Genomic DNA, 18,590 nt, shown 5'->3' on the forward strand with positions numbered 1-18,590 from the left:
TAGCCTAGAGAATGTGCTGTTTGTCACCTTAGATTAGGGGTGGGTTATAATAATCGATTCATCGATTAAAATCGCCTGGCTTGGATAACGTGAAATCGATTCATTAAAATCCTGAATCGATTTTTTAATATAAATTTATTTTGCCCGAAACGCCAGAATCTCAGGTGAAACCTCACAAAATTTCAACAACCACCAAACAGCTAAGACAGTAAATGAGAGCAGGTACAAAGATTCTGCACAAGGACGTAAACACACAGTGCAGACCCGCGGATCAGAATCAGTGAGATGTCGCCTTTCTCACCCGACGGGCGCTGCAGCTTTAAGCGGCTGCGCGTGCTCCCGCGGACGGCAATCACTTTCTGGCACAACAACTGCACAGACACGGTCGGGGCTGAAACCCGACAGCTCGCTGATTCTGATGTTTCGGCGGGTCTGTGCTTTGTGTTCACGCCCTTTTTGCGCTGATTCTAAAGCTGTTAGTTTTATCTCTCTCCAAACAATATTGACCGAACCAGCAGCAAAAGAAGATCCAAACTACGCTTCACATAAACATCGTCATGAAATCACTCTGACTTTTACTGTTTTGCTTCACCCACGATAAAATCACACTTCATGCACAGCTCTCTCTCTCTCTGTACTGTTTTCTGCATTATTCGCTTGCTTGTTGCGCACAACTCTACTGTTGTTTACAGCGCTGTCGGCCGCTGTTTTTTTTTTTCTTTTTAAATACTTCCGAAAAGAAAACCTAATTTCTGCCGTTCAATACTGAACAAATGTAAACTTTTTAAAATTATGCAAAATGCAAAACGCTTAGCCGTGTCTCTAATAAAACCGCTGTAACGTCAGAGGTAATGTTCATATGTTGATTAATGGTTTTCTTTCGTTTTTGATGTACTGCAGAATATTTTTATAAAATCTCAGGCCAGGAAAACCACCTTCATGTTTTTCTGTGTTTTATCTTCAGCTACTTTGACACAAAGGCATCTGCTGTGATGCTCACACCTTTGATAAAGTCTTGCGTGTGTCAGCTTCCTTTTTATAGATACAAAAATATGTCAATGTACTGATCAGAATTATAATATTTCTCACTGTCAAAATTTCCCAGATTCAAATCGAATTTAATTGAATCGAATCGAATCGAATTGAATCGAATCGTGGATCGAATCGATTCGGGACCTTGTGAATCGGAAACGAATCGATTCTAGAAATCAGTGACGATACCCAGCCCTACCTTAGATGCTCTTTAAAACATTTCTGCCTTGGAGAGTTATTGCTTGTGAGTATTAATGTACAACATGTTTACAAGTTTATTTGGTGCATTTCTAGAGATTTGTTTAGAAACCAGTTATTTCATCTGTTATGTTTATCTTTGAGGAAGCTAAACTCGCTAAGTTGTATTGTGATCACTACTGAGTCCCTGTTGATTACGCATACTATATAACAGTATAGTTCATATCCTAGAAGTGTGACTTTAAAGGAAAAGACATCTTTTGTTTGTTTTTAGTTTTACGGGAAGAAAAGGATGTCAATCATTGAACTATTGAGCCTTAAACTTACTTCCACCTCCAATGTTCATTGAAGCCGTTAGCTGTCTGTCAAGTTGGGCAAAGGGACGCACAATAAGGACAGAACATTCCCTGCTAGTCACTTAATAACAGACATTACACAGTCTATTCCAGTGGTTCTTAACCTTGTTGGAGGTACCGAACCCCACCAGTTTTATTTGCGCTTTCACTGAACCCCTCTTTAGTGAAAAATAAAATGTGATTTTTTTTCAAATTCAAGACATAGATATGTTTTTTACTGGTGCACAAAATGAGCCGTGCATGTCACGGCAGAGGCTCTGCCGAACCCCTGAGACCGACTCACCAAACCCCTAGGGTTCGATCGAACCCAGGTTGAGAACCACTGGTCTATTCAGTAGTATTAAGGATATTTAAACCTAGTCCAAAGATAGTTGAAGAATGTTATCTATGAATCTCACATACTAATAACACAAGAATGTATTCTGACTACTCTGTGATAATATCTAAATGTAATATCTGTCTTTCTGATAGCTATAACAGGATGTCCAACAACAAGCTTTGACCGCAGACTTAAAGTTTGGCCACATGGTGACAAACTCTACTTCACGTGCGAGGATGGTTACAAACCTCTCACCAAAGGCTGGTGGGGTGAAGCCACATGTGTGGACGGTGTTTGGTCTGGAGTTGAACACTGTATTGGTAATTAAAGTATCTTCTGTTATTAGCATGAAGCAAACACAGTGACTTGTTCAATACCAATGTCAAGATGGGGAGTATAAGATGTTTAGGTAGAAAAAAATATATTTTGGAATCTTTAAAACTTTTTTTTAACATTTAAGTTTTATCTGCAGTCATGTTTAAGAAAATTGGTGTGAAAATATTTTCTGTAATATCTTACAATAAGTGCATTGATACAGAGTTTCTTCCACTACTTATTCTGATCACATTTTTAAATGGAGGAATTGATTTCATCCATCTGTAATATTTTGTCTGATTGTTTGTAATCATATCCACTTTAGAGGAACAAAAGTGTGGAGAAGTTCCTGTGATTCTTAATGGGGAAGGAATACTAGGGAGTACTGAACAACACGGACAATCCCAAGAAATTATATCGATTGTTTGCAATGAAGGATACTCTGCTAAGATTGAGGAATTAACCTGTCGTGACGGATGATGGGATTTAAATGGCTCACTTGATGATATCTGTAGATGTGAGTCACCTCAAGCATTATTTTGATGCATGTTTTAATGAGAAGATTACAGAGTGTAAATTAATAGTGTACATGCTGTCATGTCTTACAGCTAATCAGGGTAACTGCAGGCCTCCGCCCAAAGTTGAAAATGCTGTTATTACAACTTTTTATCAAAAGCAATACCCATCTGGCTCTGAAGTAACTTATCAGTGCTTTGACAATTACATTACGGAAGGAAAAGCTACGATTGCATAGCTGGGGAATGGGAGGAGCTCACCATTAAGTGTTTATGTACGTACATGACATAAATAAATAAAAACGGCGGGGCAAATACATTACATCATCAAAAAAAAACCTGTAAGAACTGGGCATTACAGGGAGTGCAGAATTATTAGGCAAATGAGTATTTTGTCCACATCATCCTCTTCATGCATGTTGTCTTACTCCAAGCTGTACAGGCTCGAAAGCCTACTACCAATTAAGCATATTAGGTGATGTGCATCTCTGTAATGAGAAGGGATGTGGTCTAATGACATCAACACCCTATATCAGGTGTGCATAATTATTAGGCAACTTCCTTTCCTTTGGCAAAATGGGTCAAAAGAAGGACTTGACAAGCTCAGAAAAGTCAAAAATAGTGAGATATCTTGCAGAGGGATGCAGCAGTCTTAAAACTGCAAAGCTTCTGAAGCGTGATCATCGAACAATCAAGCGTTTCATTCAAAATAGTCAACAGGGTCGCAAGAAGTGTGTGGAAAAACCAAGGCGCAAAATAACTGCCCATGAACTGAGAAAAGTCAAGCGTGCAGCTGCCAAGATGCCACTTGCCACCAGTTTGGCCATATTTCAGAGCTGCAACATCACTGGAGTGCCCAAAAGCACAAGGTGTGCAATACTCAGAGACATGGCCAAGGTAAGAAAGGCTGAAAGACGACCACCACTGAACAAGACACACAAGCTGAAATGTCAAGACTGGGCCAAGAAATATCTCAAGACTGATTTTTCTAAGGTTTTATGGACTGATGAAATGAGAGTGAGTCTTGATGGGCCAGATGGATGGGCCCGTGGCTGGATTGGTAAAGGGCAGAGAGCTCCAGTCCGACTCAGACGCCAGCAAGGTGGAGGTGGAGTACTGGTTTGGGCTGGTATCATCAAAGATGAGCTTGTGGGGCCTTTTCGGGTTGAGGATGGAGTCAAGCTCAACTCCCAGTCCTACTGCCAGTTTCTGGAAGACACCTTCTTCAAGCAGTGGTACAGGAAGAAGTCTGCATCCTTCAAGAAAAACATGATTTTCATGCAGGACAATGCTCCATCACACGCGTCCAAGTACTCCACAGCGTGGCTGGCAAGAAAGGGTATAAAAGAAGAAAAACTAATGACATGGCCTCCTTGTTCACCTGATCTGAACCCCATTGAGAACCTGTGGTCCATCATCAAATGTGAGATTTACAAGGAGGGAAAACAGTACACCTCTCTGAACAGTGTCTGGGAGGCTGTGGTTGCTGCTGCACGCAATGTTGATGGTGAACAGATCAAAACACTGACAGAATCCATGGATGGCAGGCTTTTGAGTGTCCTTGCAAAGAAAGGTGGCTATATTGGTCGCTGATTTGTTTTTGTTTTGTTTTTGAATGTCAGAAATGTATATTTGTGAATGTGGAGATGTTATATTGGTTTCACTGGTAAAACTAAATAATTGAAATGGGTATATATTTGTTTTTTGTTAAGTTGCCTAATAATTATGCACAGTAATAGTCACCTGCACACACAGATATCCCCCTAAAATAGCTAAAACTAAAAACAAACTAAAAACTACTTCCAAAAACATTCACCTTTGATATTAATGTGTTTTTTGGGTTCATTGAGAACATGGTTGTTGTTCAATAATAAAATTATTCCTCAAAAATACAACTTGCCTAATAATTCTGTACTCCCTGTATTAAATGTTGTGATCTATTATGCTCTGCTATTAAAGGGGTCTTGTCACAGTTTCAGAAAGAGAGCTATTTAAAGAAATGAGTTTATTCCTTGCCTTGGATTAATACTGAGTGTAAACAGCTTATGAGACTCAGAGACCAGTTACTTAAAAAATCGTTACAATCTGGATTAAATACTGATCGATTACATTTTATATCTGCAAGGAAAAAAGTCACACAAACTTTGAGAATGGCAAAAGCAATTTTTTTCATGACTGTAATTAATAGTGCCAAAGGAAACTGTAAGCTAATTTGGGAAAATATTAACAAACTCCTTGGTAACAGTAAGCATAATGCTGATACAGACCTTGAACTTAAATTTGCCAATGAACTGGTATCAGAGCCTCTTAGCCTAGCTACTAAATTAAATGATTTTTTCCAAAGTACCATTAATTAAATTGCACAATTGTTTTCTAATTCTTGTGACCCTCAACAAAATATTGGGAATGCCGACACCAAAGAGGATGTTTCTTCTCCAGATTCAAAGTTCAATATTCAGAAAATTACAGAAAATGAAGTAGAAAATATAATCTCTAAATTAAGAAGTTCTAAAGCAAGGGATGAGTCTGGATTTGATACCAATTTCTTGAAGCATTATAAATCTTGTCTTTTGGTGCCTGTGACCCATCTTATTAATTTATCAATCACGCAGGCAGTCGTCCCTCTGAGTTGGAAGGTGGCAAAAGTTACACCAATTTATAAATCGGGTGATAAAACAGACCCTGCTAATTATCGACCTATTAGCATACTCCCTATCTTTTCAAAGATAGCAGAAAAGTGGGTTGCTAATTCTATCATCAAACATCTTAATGACTCCAATCCGGGTTTGCACCCCATGCAATTTGGATTTCGCACTCTTCATTCAACTGAAACAGCTGTCTGTGTTTTTGTTGAGAGAGTGAAATCTTACTTAGACAAGAGCAGTTATGTTGCAGCTGTTTTTCTTGATTTCAAGCGTGCGTTTGACACTGTGAATCATCTTAAGCTCTTGTCTAGACTGTCGACATTTAACTTTAGTAATCACACTGTTTTTTTTTTGTTTTTTTTTTTTGTTTTTTTTGTTTTTTATTGAACTTTTAATTGCAAAGCAGGAGAACAGCAGTCACCAGCATATACATACACAGGACAAAGATGCATCTACATGTATAGCAGGACGTGGGAGGTAGAAAGAAAAACCCAACAGCAATAGTAACAAACAATGGAAAAAAAAAAAAAAAAAAGGTCAACAATTGTCCCTTTGTTGCCAGGCTAAATCCCGTAAGCCCGATTTTAACCTCTGAGCAGAGGGAGTGTCCAGATGGGCCAAAAAAGGGTCCCATGTGCGATAGAAAAGGAAAGGTTTGTCCTTAAGTGCTGTGGAGAAGGCTTCCATTGGCACAGTACATATTACAGACTGTAGCCACTGGTTGACAGATGGAGCCTCATCAGAAATCCACAGTACCATAATGCACTTTCGAGCGTAGTGTAGCAGTATGTGAAGGAGATCTTTGCTGCGAAAGCCGGCAGGTAGCTCATCATTTAGTCCTAACAAGCAAGTCCTTGGACCCAAATGTAGTTGGCAATTAAATATAGAACATAGCTTATCTATGAGTGATGTCCAAAACTGTAGAATAACAGGACAGCTCCACAGACAATGAAAAAAGGAACCAACAGCAGACTGACATTTGTTACAGAGATTAGGCAAAGCTGGAAACATTATGTGCCTCTTCTCAGGTGTAATATAAAGCCTATTTATAAGTTTAAACTGCCTTTCCCAAATAGAATTAGATGCCAAGGCTTTAAAAGGACGACAGCACAACTCATCCCAAGCTTCAGCATCTATAGCGCCTACGTCTGATTCCCATTGGCCCTTGATTTTGTTAGAGTTATCCATTCTAAGATCAGAGAGAATGTTATAAATCTTTTTAGTGATACATTTTAGTTGGGTAGTTTTTACCATGAGTGATTCTATAGGGGAAAGACCAAACCCTCCATTAAAATCCTTCAATTTAGAAGTAACATAGTGCTTTACCTGAAAGTACTTCAAAAAATCCTTATTGGTCAGACCAAACTTGCTTTTCAGTTGATTAAAAGTAAGAAGAGAGTTCTCATGAACAAGATCACCCACTGTATTGATCCCTTTTTGAGACCAGTCCGCAAAACCAGCCCGAAGACCAGGCAAAAAGTCAGGGTTTTCATGAATAGGAGTAAGGAGGGAGAAACAATTATAATATCCTTCAAGGCGCCTGACTTTGCGCCAAATAGAGAGCATATTCTTTAACACCATATTATCTTGTGTTAGAACTGTGGCTTTACCTGAGGAAATATATAGCAGGTTCCGCAACGGAATGCCCTTTAAAGAAGCGGACTCAGCGCTGAGGTAAATGGAATCCGGATCGTCCATAAACCATTCTGTAAGAAATTTAAACTGTGCAGCCAAGAGGTATTGTGGGAAGGAGGGAGCGGCAAGACCGCCTTTCTGAACAGGCAAACACAGAAAACTGTATCTCAATCTAGGTCTTTTCTTACGCCATATAAAAGAGATAATTGAACCATTTAATTTTGACAGAATTTTTTTGGACAAAGCAAGCGGTAACATCTGGAATAAATACAAGAGGCGAGGGAGAATATTCATCTTGACCAGATGAATACGACCTAAGAGAGACAGAGGGAGGCTGCACCACCTATCCAAATCGCGATTGATGGTCTGAATTAGAGGGGTGTAGTTCAGACTATACATTTCTTTTAGATTCGGTGAAATCTTTACTCCTAAATAAGTGAAACCGGAGGGAGACCAATGAAAAGGCTGAGAAATGTTTGGATCAACCTCATTTAGAACAGAGAGGGGCATAGCCTCACTTTTAGAAAAATTGATCTTATAGCCTGAGAAGGAGCCGTATTGGGAAATTAACGAAACTAGTCTAGGAATTGAGTGAGCAGGAGAATTTAGAAAAATTAAAACGTCATCTGCATAAAGTGAAATCTTATGTTGAGAATTGTTCAAACAGAGTCCTTCAATAGCAGCATCCTTCCTAATGGCTGTGGCAAGGGGTTCCATAGCCAAGGCGAATAACAAAGGGCTCAGCGGACAGCCCTGCCGACTACCACGTTCAATACTGAAATTGCCCGACCTATAACCATTGGTAATCACTGCCGAAAGAGGGGAAGTATAAAGGATCCGGATCCATTTAACAAAGTTGTCACCCAAACCAAATTCTTGAAGTGTGAAAAGAAGAAACGGCCATTCCAGACGGTCAAAGGCCTTTTCAGCATCAAGCGAGATGACTAGAGCCTCAGGGTTAAACAAAGATGAGTGCTGAATAATGTTAAGTAGGCGCCTCACGCTATGTGTGGAATACCGCCCCCGTATAAAACCAGTTTGATCATTCTTAACGATCGAAGGTAGTATTGGCTCAAGACGTATAGCGAGGACCTTAGCAAGTATCTTCAAATCAAGATTTAAAACAGATATAGGCCTATAGGAAGCGCATTCATCAGGAGGTTTCCCCTTCTTCAGAATTAGCGAAATATTAGCCTCCATTAAGGAGGGGGGGAGAGTGCCTGCCTCAAAAGAGGACAGAAGCATCTTATACAGTGGGGAAGTTAGAACCTTACTGAATTTCTTAAAAAATTCCCCCGTGAACCCGTCCGGACCCGGGGCTTTGTTATTTGGAAGCATCTGAATAACTTTCAAAATTTCGCTTTGCGTGATAGGTTTACATAAATCATCCCTTTGGATTTCAGTAACTTTAGGTAAATTTAGTCCTGAGAAGAAGTGGTGCATACCTTGTTCGTATGTTGATTTAAACTGGGAGGTATATAACTGCTTATAAAAAGTTTTAAAAGTATCATTAATAATTAAATTGTCATATTTAGGTAAACCAGATGAGTCTCTAACACATGGGATATTACAACCAGCACCCTTATTATGAAGAAGATTGGCCAGATACCGGTTAGGTTTATTAGCAAACTCATATAACCTCTGCCTCATGAAGAAAAGAGATTTCTCAGCCTTTCTTGTCAGTAGTGCCTCCAAAGCCGTTTTAACCACCTGAATTTCAGTCCTTAATTGCTCAGAAGGTGATTCATTATGTTTAGCTTGCAGTTCGTGCAATTCCAGTTCTAATTTCCGTTGTTCCATCTGATTTTTCCGCTTCAGGCCTGCTGAATATGATATAATCAGCCCACGGGTGTAAGCCTTCAGGGTGTCCCAAAGCAGGCCTGGAGAAACTTCAGGGGTTGCATTGACCTTCAAAAAATGTTCAAGCTGATCATTTAAAAATATTTCGAATTTTGGGTCGTGAATCAAAAAATTGTTAAATCTCCAGTGATGAGACCGAGGGACAGGATTTAGATCACTTAGCTGAACAAAAACCGGCGCATGATCTGAAATAATAATATCGCCTATTGTACATCTCAAAATGTTTCCTAGTGATCGTTTGGGGGTGAAAACGAGATCGATTCTACTACTTGTTCTATGAACACCAGAAAAAAAAGTAAATTCTTTATCGTTGGGGTGAAGAGTCCGCCAGGTATCAACCAGATCAAGTTCGTTACAAGTATCTAACAGTGCTTTGGCCCTTGTAGACATTTGAATTTGTTTGGGAGGGGATCTGTCCTTAGTTGTAGAAAAATAACAGTTAAAATCACCGGCTATCACAGAATTATCACAAACCCAGTCAGAAAAGGAAGAGAAAGTATGAGCAATAAAGTCGTTAGACTGTACTGGTGGAAAGTAAATATTCAGAAATGACACTGCCTGACCACCTAGAGTGCCCTTTAAGGAAACATATCTACCAGACTTATCACAAATTGTTTGGTCAACTGTCAGCGGTAGGCGTTTATGTATTAAAATGGCTGCACCGCGGCTCTTACTCGTAAAGGAGGAACTAAAAACTTGACCAACCCAATCACGTTTCAGTTTTAGATGCTCCTGAGGAGACAGGTGAGTTTCTTGCAACAAGGCAACATGGACATTCTCCCTCTTAAGAAAACTCAATATTTTTTTCCGTTTAATAGGGTTATGTATACCTCCTACATTCCAGGAACAAACATTTAACACTGAATTATCACTTATCATACAATATTTGAAAGAAGCATGGAGCCAACCTCAGGTGACCAAAGCATAGCTGATATGTAGGGCTCCCAAACACTGCTCTACAACACCAGTGGCAAGTAAAATACACATAGAAAAACAAACGTCCTGCTTTGCTAACAATTAACAAAAAACTATTTACAAGAAACAGAACCGTCAAGAAACCAGTGAGTATGGAGGTCAGACAAAGGTCTCCAACGCCCAGCAGGGGGCGCAAGCAAACTTTCCAACTTGGACATAGAAAGATGCCGGACCAGAGTACGAGTCTTTTCTCAATCAGTAACGTGAAATAGCTGCCCGCCCGCAGCTAAAACAAGGATTCGGATTGTAAATGGCTAAATAAAATAGTCTATATGTATAAGGGTATCATCTCCGCGCAGACCCAAAAAGAAAAAAAAAAGAAAACAAACAGAAAAAAAAAAAAACCCAACAATAATAAACAGAAAAAAATAAGTAAAAAGAAAGGAGGAGATGAGTGATTGGCGAATGCCTCACGTATGGGATAGGAGCACAGATCAACAGTCCGCTGGAGCCACTGAGGATGAGCGTGGTCCCGCCCCTTGAGGTACGTTATCCAGGTAAGCTGAGACTGCTTCTGGGGTTCTAAAGGATTTCTCCTGGCCATCAATCTTGATCCTAAGGACAGCCGGGTACATCATGGCGAAGGGGATACCCATCTCCCTGAGGCGTTGTTTGATGTGGTAGAATCCCTGGCGTTTCTTCAGAACAGCGGCGGAGAAGTCCTCGAATATCATAATGGGAATACCGTTATGAAGTAAGGACTGCTTCTTCCTGGCCGCTTGCATGATCCGTGCTTTATCCTGGAAGTTGTGGAGCTTTATAATGACGGCGCGGGGCCGCTGGGCATTGGTAGGGAGGCGTGCAAGCACCCGGTGGCAGCGATCAATTTTAACAGCGCCGCCCTTGAAACTCACAGCCAGCAACTCCGGTAACCACGTTTTGAAAAAAGACACAGGGTTGGTACCTTCACTGCCTTCGGGTAGCCCAATAACACGTATGTTACACCGTCGGCTCCTGTTCTCCAAGTCATCAATCTTATCCAAAGCGGCCTCCAGCTTAAGCTCCACTTCGGAAATCTGGGCGCCATATCCCGCTGTAATATCTTCCTGCGTTGATATGCGTGTCTCTGCCTCCTTCATTTTAACATCCAGTGCAGAGATGTTAGCTGCGCATGTTTCCAGTCTTTTCAGAACCGGGTCAATCTTCTTCTCAAAGGAGGTCTCCACAGCCCTCAACACCTCCGCCGATATCCTCTCCACCAATTTATCGACGTCCATTTGGCCGAGGAGTGGGGACGACTGGGCCTCCGCCATTACCGCTACAGCATGATCGCTGAGCGGAGGGGGATTTTCTCCGGATTTGCCCGGTTTTGACCCGAGGTTGAGCTTCTTCTGGGTGCTTGGCATCGTACGCAGTTTAAAAGTCGAAATAAACAGAAACTTTACCCAAGTAAGACATATATAAAGGCCTAAACAAATGCCAAGCTGCGGGAGCGGGCGAGAAACACAGCTACTCCGCCATTGACGTCACGTGACCCCCCGGGTGGCCGGGCAGTAATCACACTGTTAAATGGATACAGTCTTATCTATCAGATAGAAAACAATGCGTGCAAATAAAGAATAGCAAGTCACCCTATCTTTACTGTACGCAAGGTGTCCCCCAGGGTTCAATTCGAGGCCCCCTGTTATTTTCACTTTATGTAAATGACTTGCCTAATGTGTGCAAAAATGTGGACACGATTATGTATGCTGATGATACAGTAATTTTTACACAAGCCAAAACTGCTGATGATGCAGCCAATCAGCTTTCACTGGCATTACATGATTTACAAAAATGGCTGAATGACTCATGCCTGTGCCTTAATTTTAAAAAGACCGTATCAATGTTTTTTAGTAAACCTAAAACAACCGTGGCTGCAGTAAAAGTTTGCTTGGGTGCACAAGAATTAATTAATGTTGAGGAATTTAAGTATTTGGGAGTGCTACTAGACTCTAAATTATCCTTTAAAAAACATATTAAAAAAGTAGTGAAAACTGTAAATGTTAATATACAGAACTTTAGACATATCCGCACATCATTAACAGACACAGCAGCGATTACATTCCTGCATTCTATGATACTGGCTCATATTGAATATTGTATTACAAGTTGGTCCTATACGAGCTCTGCTGCTATTGGGCCAATCGAAGTATGCTACAAAAGAGCATTGAAAATATTAGATAAAAAACCTTTTTCATATCACCATTGTCAAATTTTAGATAAATACAAGTTTTTAAATTTTACTAATTTCAAATTATTTAAATCTGCCTGTCTAATATACAAAGTTATACATGGTCTGGCACCTCCACCAATGAGTGATTTTATTAAACAAAAGTCTAGCAGTGTTGCCGGGTCTCGACTGACTCGAGCCACTGTTAGAGGTGATTGTGAATTGACATTCAGGCGGACCACCTTTTCACAGAATGCTCTGTCATATCAGGGAGTGAGCTTCTGGAATAGTCTTCCACTGTCAGTGAGGGAAAGTACAAGTCTACCCATCTTTAAGAGTCACTTAAAAGGGCGGCTGAGGGACACACAAACATGTGATCATGTTTAATAATCATGCTTTATATTGGACGGGAAAAAGAGTTAATGTATTACAAAAAGGGAAACAACTGTTAGTGCAATGGGTGAACGCAATATCACGACAGTCAGGGCATGTGCAATACTGGGGTTTGTGCAATATAATTGATGTGTTTCCGTTATTGTTATCTATACTGTCCTCTGTGTCCACTCTTCTTGTCATTTGTTTGTTCTAGTATAATGTGATGACTGTTTTTGTCCTTGTCACATGACCTGTAAATAGTGTCTCTGTATGTTTTTACTAACTTGTGTTTAACACCAACCTGCCAGAGGGTCTGCAGATGGAAATTAGCCCAAGGCTATAATCTGGCATATTTACATTTATTAAAATGTTCATTAATATGTATTGCCCCTCTTTCTAAAAATAAATAAATAAATAACTTTCTGAATCCTTTATCATCCCCAACTGAAAATAGTTGTGGATCATTACCAGTGTTGGGTAAGTTACTTTAAATTAGTAACTTAGTTACATTACTAGTTACTTCTCTAAAAAAGTAACTCAGTTACTTCAAGTTACTCGTTACTTTCAAAGTAACTAGTTACTAGGGAAAGTAACTTTGGTTTTACTCAGAATTCTCTTGTTAATGTGTTGCTTCCGTAACTGGATACCTAGCAAGTTTGCCAGTCTTCTAGCTTGCTTACATGTTAGCACTATCCTGCCACAAGTACACTGTGGCACCTAATGGCCTGAACCTAAAATGGTTAAAATGGCAGTGTAGTAGTGCGAGTGCAAGTTAATGATGAAATGAGTGAAACTAAATTAGAAATTAACAATGTTTGTTTTATGTTTCACTTTTTTATCTGTCTGTTTTAATCTATTTCTATTGTTTCAACCCTCTACGAATGCAAACATCATTTTTGGGTTGTTACGGCAGTGTTATATATCTAATCATTGTACGTAGTATCACTAGAAAGAAGCAGTGAATCACAAAACACAACATACAGTGTGTTGAAACTTTTGAAAGATATTTATTTTTGCCATTTAAATGGACAGAAAGTATGCTTTTAGCAGTGCCAACATTAAACTGTACCTCAGAACATTTAGGAGCTGTAGGTATCAAAGTAGATATCAAAGTGCAAAAAATGTAGTGCAAAAATGATTTAACATAAACATGGTGAGGTTTGTCCATTCTTTGTAAAGTTAACTGAACTTAACTTTGTAAACTTAACTGCTGAATTGAACCAACTGGAGACCTCATGTTCAGTAATAAAAGTATTTTCAAAGAAAGAGAAGAGAAATAAAATCAATTACAAGTATTTTCAGCCCCACAAACAGAAATAAAATAAATAATAAGTATTTTCAGCTTCATAAACAGTCAAACCAAAATAATATTTCCTCCATACAGGCCATGTAGATAAATAAAATATAATGGCATTTTAAGTGCTTCAGGAGCCCAAGTTTCACTTGGAAATATTGACCTACTTTACCTTGTAGAGCACCACTGAAGGCAACACATCATCATCATATGAGCACTACTCAACTTTGGTTCCATCAAACCAACAATTGTACCTCAAGAGGAGAAGCTTCTCAAACTTATGATCAGACAACTTGTTCCTCTTTGGAGTGAGAATCAGGTTTCCCAGGCTGAAAAGCCTTTCAACTGGGGCACTTGAAGGAGTGGTTGCATTAAGTTTAAGAGAGAGTTTCTTTATCATCGGGAAATGATTCAGAGAGTCTAACCCTGTTGCTCCTGATTTGAGGTACTCGGCTACCTCACCTTCAGCAGTGGCATATATGTCCTCATTCTCTTCAAAGGAGAAGAACTCATCCTCTTTGCTAGAACCCGGGTGCTGTGTTGTGTTGGTGGCGCTGGTACCTGGTTGTAGCTGATCTTGCTCAGGGAGAAGTTTTCGACACTCTACCAGCAGTCGTGCCTTTGCGAGGTCCTTCCGCGCCTGGTCATGTAACCAACGAAGCTTAAATTTTGGTAGTGTCACAGCAGCCAGCAAAGCATCTTCACTTCCAAGGACATGTGCAAACCTTGTTTTGACTGCCTGTAATAATGACACAGCAAGAGTGGAAAAAACATTTTTGCATGAGAAAGTATGCATTGTTTCAACATTAAATTAATTAAACATTAACAGTATGCTGTAGTTTTATATAGAATGTATTTTAATTTGTAAATAGTGTGTATTTTACTATGTTGTATTTATTTTATTTATTTATTGGGGTTAAGTATCTGTAACTGTAACAACATTCACTTGCATGTGACACAACAGCACAGCACAATATAAAAAGCAATTGAGTAATACATTTCATTAAAGATAAACACAAATGAAAATATCATCTCTTACCTGGACGACTGCATCTGGTAGCCCAACAAGAATTTGCAGACCATTTTTTATAGCCAGAGTCTTGGTCATCAGCGATTCCAGTGTGGGTAGAAGTGTGCCATAAAAACACTGGTCTTCTCCTTGAAGAATGTTCAGTGCCACAGTAAGTGGTTTCATGACTGCACAGTACTCTCTGATACACTGATGCTCCCTCTCATTGAAACATTTTAACTGTAATGTGGATGAGATTGTGTTCAGCTCCACCAAAGGTATCTTTGAAATTCTCTCCAGAGCATAATAGAACGAGTTCCACTTTGTTGTGCAAGGTACTAGTAGCTTCTTTGTAATAATGTCTTCCACAATCTCAGCAGCCACTGTGGAATGACTGGCCTTGTTCCACAGCCCTGCACATTTTGTGGTGGCACTTCTGTAGATGGTTTTTGTTGCAGCTTCAGACAATAGCCACTTCTCCACATCAGTGCAAGAGATAAGATTCATTGTGTGCGATGCACATCTCTGATGTGGCGGTAAAGAAATTGCATCATCAGCATCATCAGCACCATTCTGCAGCACATCCCCAATCGAAACAAAAGTCACTTCATCCTCCTCATATTCAGAGTCATCTGACTGAGGTGGTGGCTGGTACACTTTAAAAGCCTTGACAAAATTGGAGCCATTATCCGTTACAGTTGATGTGATTTTAAAGGATAGGCCATGAGATGAGTTAATGTTGTCCAGCTCAGATGCAATACTGTCATACGTATGTCGACCCATAAATCGCCTGCATGCCAGCGCTGCTTTCTCACGTTTCATGTTTTGTGCATTTATCCAATGCGCGGTCACACCAAGAAAACTTTTATTGTGCACAGTCCAAATGTCTGCTGTTGTGGAGATGTATTCTACCATGTCAAGTGTATTTTTGAGCTCTGACTCCATGTTGGCATATTCTTGGTCTAGGAAACTGGAAAATGTCTTTCTGGATGGTGCCTTCCCAGCTCTCCCTCGCACAGGTATATGACTAATCAGTTGTCTGAAAGCATGGGACTCAACCGTTGAGATGGGTTTCATGTCTTCCACAACATACCTGGCAATCAGCCTGTGTAGCTGGGGCTGGGTGATGGACTGTGCAGCAGGCTGTCCGAAATCAAGCTTTCGTTGTTTTGCTGGAATAGTGTCAACGGAGCTAGAGTCGCCGACGTTGCCTTCGGGTTCTTTTTCAACTAACTTGGTAGATGCATGCTGTTTCTGAAGATGTTTCATCAGATTAGAATTGCTAGTCTTTGATGTCGAAAGACTTTTAGAACCTCCACAGAGAGTACAGTTCACGACAATATTCCTGTCTTTTACCATCAGAAAGGAGAAATAATGTGAATATTTCCACAACAGAAATCCCATGCCTGGACCATCTTCGACTGCCGCCATGATTGTAGCTTACGTCTTCTTCTTCTTCTTCTTCTTCTTCTTTGTGTTTGACGGCGGTTGGCAACCAACGTAAAGGAGCATTACCGCCTCCTACTGTTCCGGAGTATGGGTCAGACAGTGAGCTTGTAGCTTACGTCACAGTGTCACGTGCGCTTTTCACGTCCAACACGGAAACTGCAGTCATAGTGCTTTCCTTTGTACTCGGGACTCGGAAATTCTGCCTTCCCAGTAGGAAGGCAGACTGCAGTTGAGCTGCATATATGTTTAGTAGTAATTGGTTTTTGTAGAGGGCTAGCAAAACAACCGTTTTCGAGGGCGTTGTCATATTGGAATCCAGACTTCTCCAATGAGGCTAACCAGAACGCCGTTTACTCGAGTGTGACATTATTCCCAGGTTCGTGTTCCGATTTCCGAGGTAAGTCGAACGCAACTCACGAAGTAACGAGTAACGGCCCTATCTAAATCACAGCAACGAGTAACGCGTTCCTGATTTTGGCATAATAAATAGTTACCGTGCTCGTTACCGCAATAATAACGTAGTTACTGTAACGCGTTACTTAATAACGCGTTAGTCCCAACACTGATCATTACTATACCTTTCTAATGTGACGTTGTTGTCCCTGGCTCTCTTTCTCTCTCTTTCCCTCTGGCTCTGTTCCTGTGCTACTGCGAGTGTAACTACCGCCCCTCCCCCTCTTCCCAGCACAAGCACAAGGCTCGCATGCAGAGTGAAGCGAAAAAAAAGAGTCGGCTCTCAGAGCCGTTTCATTCACGACCGACACATCACTAGACCCGACGACATGAACATGCTTTTAAGCATCGCTTTATTACACACACTATTTACACTTTTCTCACGGTTGCTGTGCACACTTGACTGCAGCTCTCCCGCTGCCAGCCGCACACATCACCACCAACAACAACATGATAGGAACCGGTTCAGCCTTTTAACCCGGATGCCCTGCAGGTGCGTACGCCTACCCTGCACCACAACTGCCGACCACACCCGGCCCCTAATTGCTGCTCGATTGCAGCTGCCTGGTCTTCCAGGTTTTTTTATTAGCAATTTATCAAACTTGGTGCTGGTGGTGTGTGTGTGTGTGAGAGAGAGTATGTGTGTGGGTATGTGTGTGAGTGAGTGAGTGAGTGAAAGACAGAGAGGGAGAAAGAGGGAGACAGATTTTGTGTTACAAGCTTTTGTAACACTTCATGTTACCACTTCATGTTATTATGGACACAGTGTGAGCACTCAAGTCGCATCAGAGCATCGGGCCGTATAGTGTGAGACTATGTACCTAAGAACCTCTAACCCTGCGATTAAGTTGTACAGTTTGAGCAGGAGCTTAATAACGCGACTGAAAAAATCGCACAGTGTATGCCCAGCCCTAAAACACACTGTGAGAATAGCATATACTCTGTTCATTTTGTGTTAGACAACAAAGTGAAATGCATGGACATGGTGTCCATTTACCACGCTAGGGATGCTGTTAATTTTAACATGACCACACCATGAGGTATGCATTGACGTCTGGAGATAAATTGTACCAGTAATCAACCCAACCAACCAACATGTTTGTGGGTAGATCTGGATAAACCAGGTGTAAGTGCAGCCACTTGACCATCACCAATGTCATGGTAGAACCAGGCTATGGCACTTGGCCACAGGTGGTATTAGTGACTGAACTCCATTTCAGACTGCTCCAGCTGCTATGTGATACGACAGTAGATCTGCTACAAACTGAAGATCATATGCAAGTTTTGAAAATTAGTTTATGACTATTCTTAACTTAGTGTTAAAACAAAAACATTCTAACTGAAATCAAAATTCAAAAACACATGACAAACCAACTAACACACCTGAGTCACTGACTTTCTTAAATCCATTCACTCTCCAAGCTCTACTCAATCACACTGGCTCTCTTAATTACTAATCACTGTGTAACTGTAACTTGACTCGACTCCATTTGAGTACACACATAGTAAACTGCATGCTTTAGTTGTGAGGCGAAAACGCAGAAATTGAAGTGATAAAATGTGGGAGGAACAGACAAGATTCTCCAGATTGTTTACTATTGCGGTCTTGTGAACACCATCAACGTGGTGACATTTATTTGTTTGCTGTTTTCACGGTCGCCTCGTGTATGAGGAGATCACCAGGTAAACTTGTGACATTTTAAAATAATTTGTGTTCAGGAGCAATAAGATTGACGGAGTGTGCTGAAGGTAACCTCACAGATGTCGCAGATGAAGTATTTAGTGTTTATTTGCTGGTTTCTCTGTAGCGGCTCCTTAAATGCAAGTCTATCACACATCTGTTTGACCATCACCAGTTAATTCGCGATGCCAGTTAATCTGGAACACCGGTTCCTCTACTGCACAGTGTGAAGAGGGAAAGACAGTACACGTAGTCAGTTTAGACCTTACAACCACACCCATGTTTTCTTTTACCTGAAATTCAGTACCGTTGGAACTGTGGACAGTCCTG

The 18,590-nt window shown here is 40.6% G+C and overlaps 1 protein-coding gene across 1 annotated transcript; it reads right to left on the reverse strand.

The window, feature by feature from the left end:
• Window positions 1-13,672: 13,672 nt before the first annotated feature.
• LOC109195168 (uncharacterized) lies at window positions 13,673-16,225 on the reverse strand. Its single transcript, XM_019346787.2, has 2 exons — window positions 14,708-16,225; window positions 13,673-14,407 (listed from the first exon to the last, which is right to left on the reverse strand). The coding sequence occupies exons 1-2, from the start codon at window positions 16,106-16,108 to the stop codon at window positions 13,886-13,888; spliced, it is 1,923 nt and encodes a 640-aa protein (XP_019202332.2). The 5' UTR covers window positions 16,109-16,225; the 3' UTR covers window positions 13,673-13,885.
• Window positions 16,226-18,590: the final 2,365 nt, after the last annotated feature.

Source organism: Oreochromis niloticus, linkage group LG17 (assembly GCF_001858045.2).
Source record: "Oreochromis niloticus isolate F11D_XX linkage group LG17, O_niloticus_UMD_NMBU, whole genome shotgun sequence".
NCBI classification, from domain to species: domain Eukaryota; kingdom Metazoa; phylum Chordata; class Actinopteri; order Cichliformes; family Cichlidae; genus Oreochromis; species Oreochromis niloticus.

What these genes read in the sequence shown, in the direction of transcription:
- LOC109195168 (XM_019346787.2), bottom strand. Translation starts at nt 16,108, where the DNA reads ATGGCGGCAGTCGAAGATGGTCCAGGCATGGGATTTCTGTTGTGGAAA. An exon ending in TACCAGATGCAGTCGTCCAG is followed by an intron (nt 14,408 to 14,707) that starts GTAAGAGATGAT and finishes TCATTATTACAG; the next exon opens with GCAGTCAAAACAAGGTTTGC.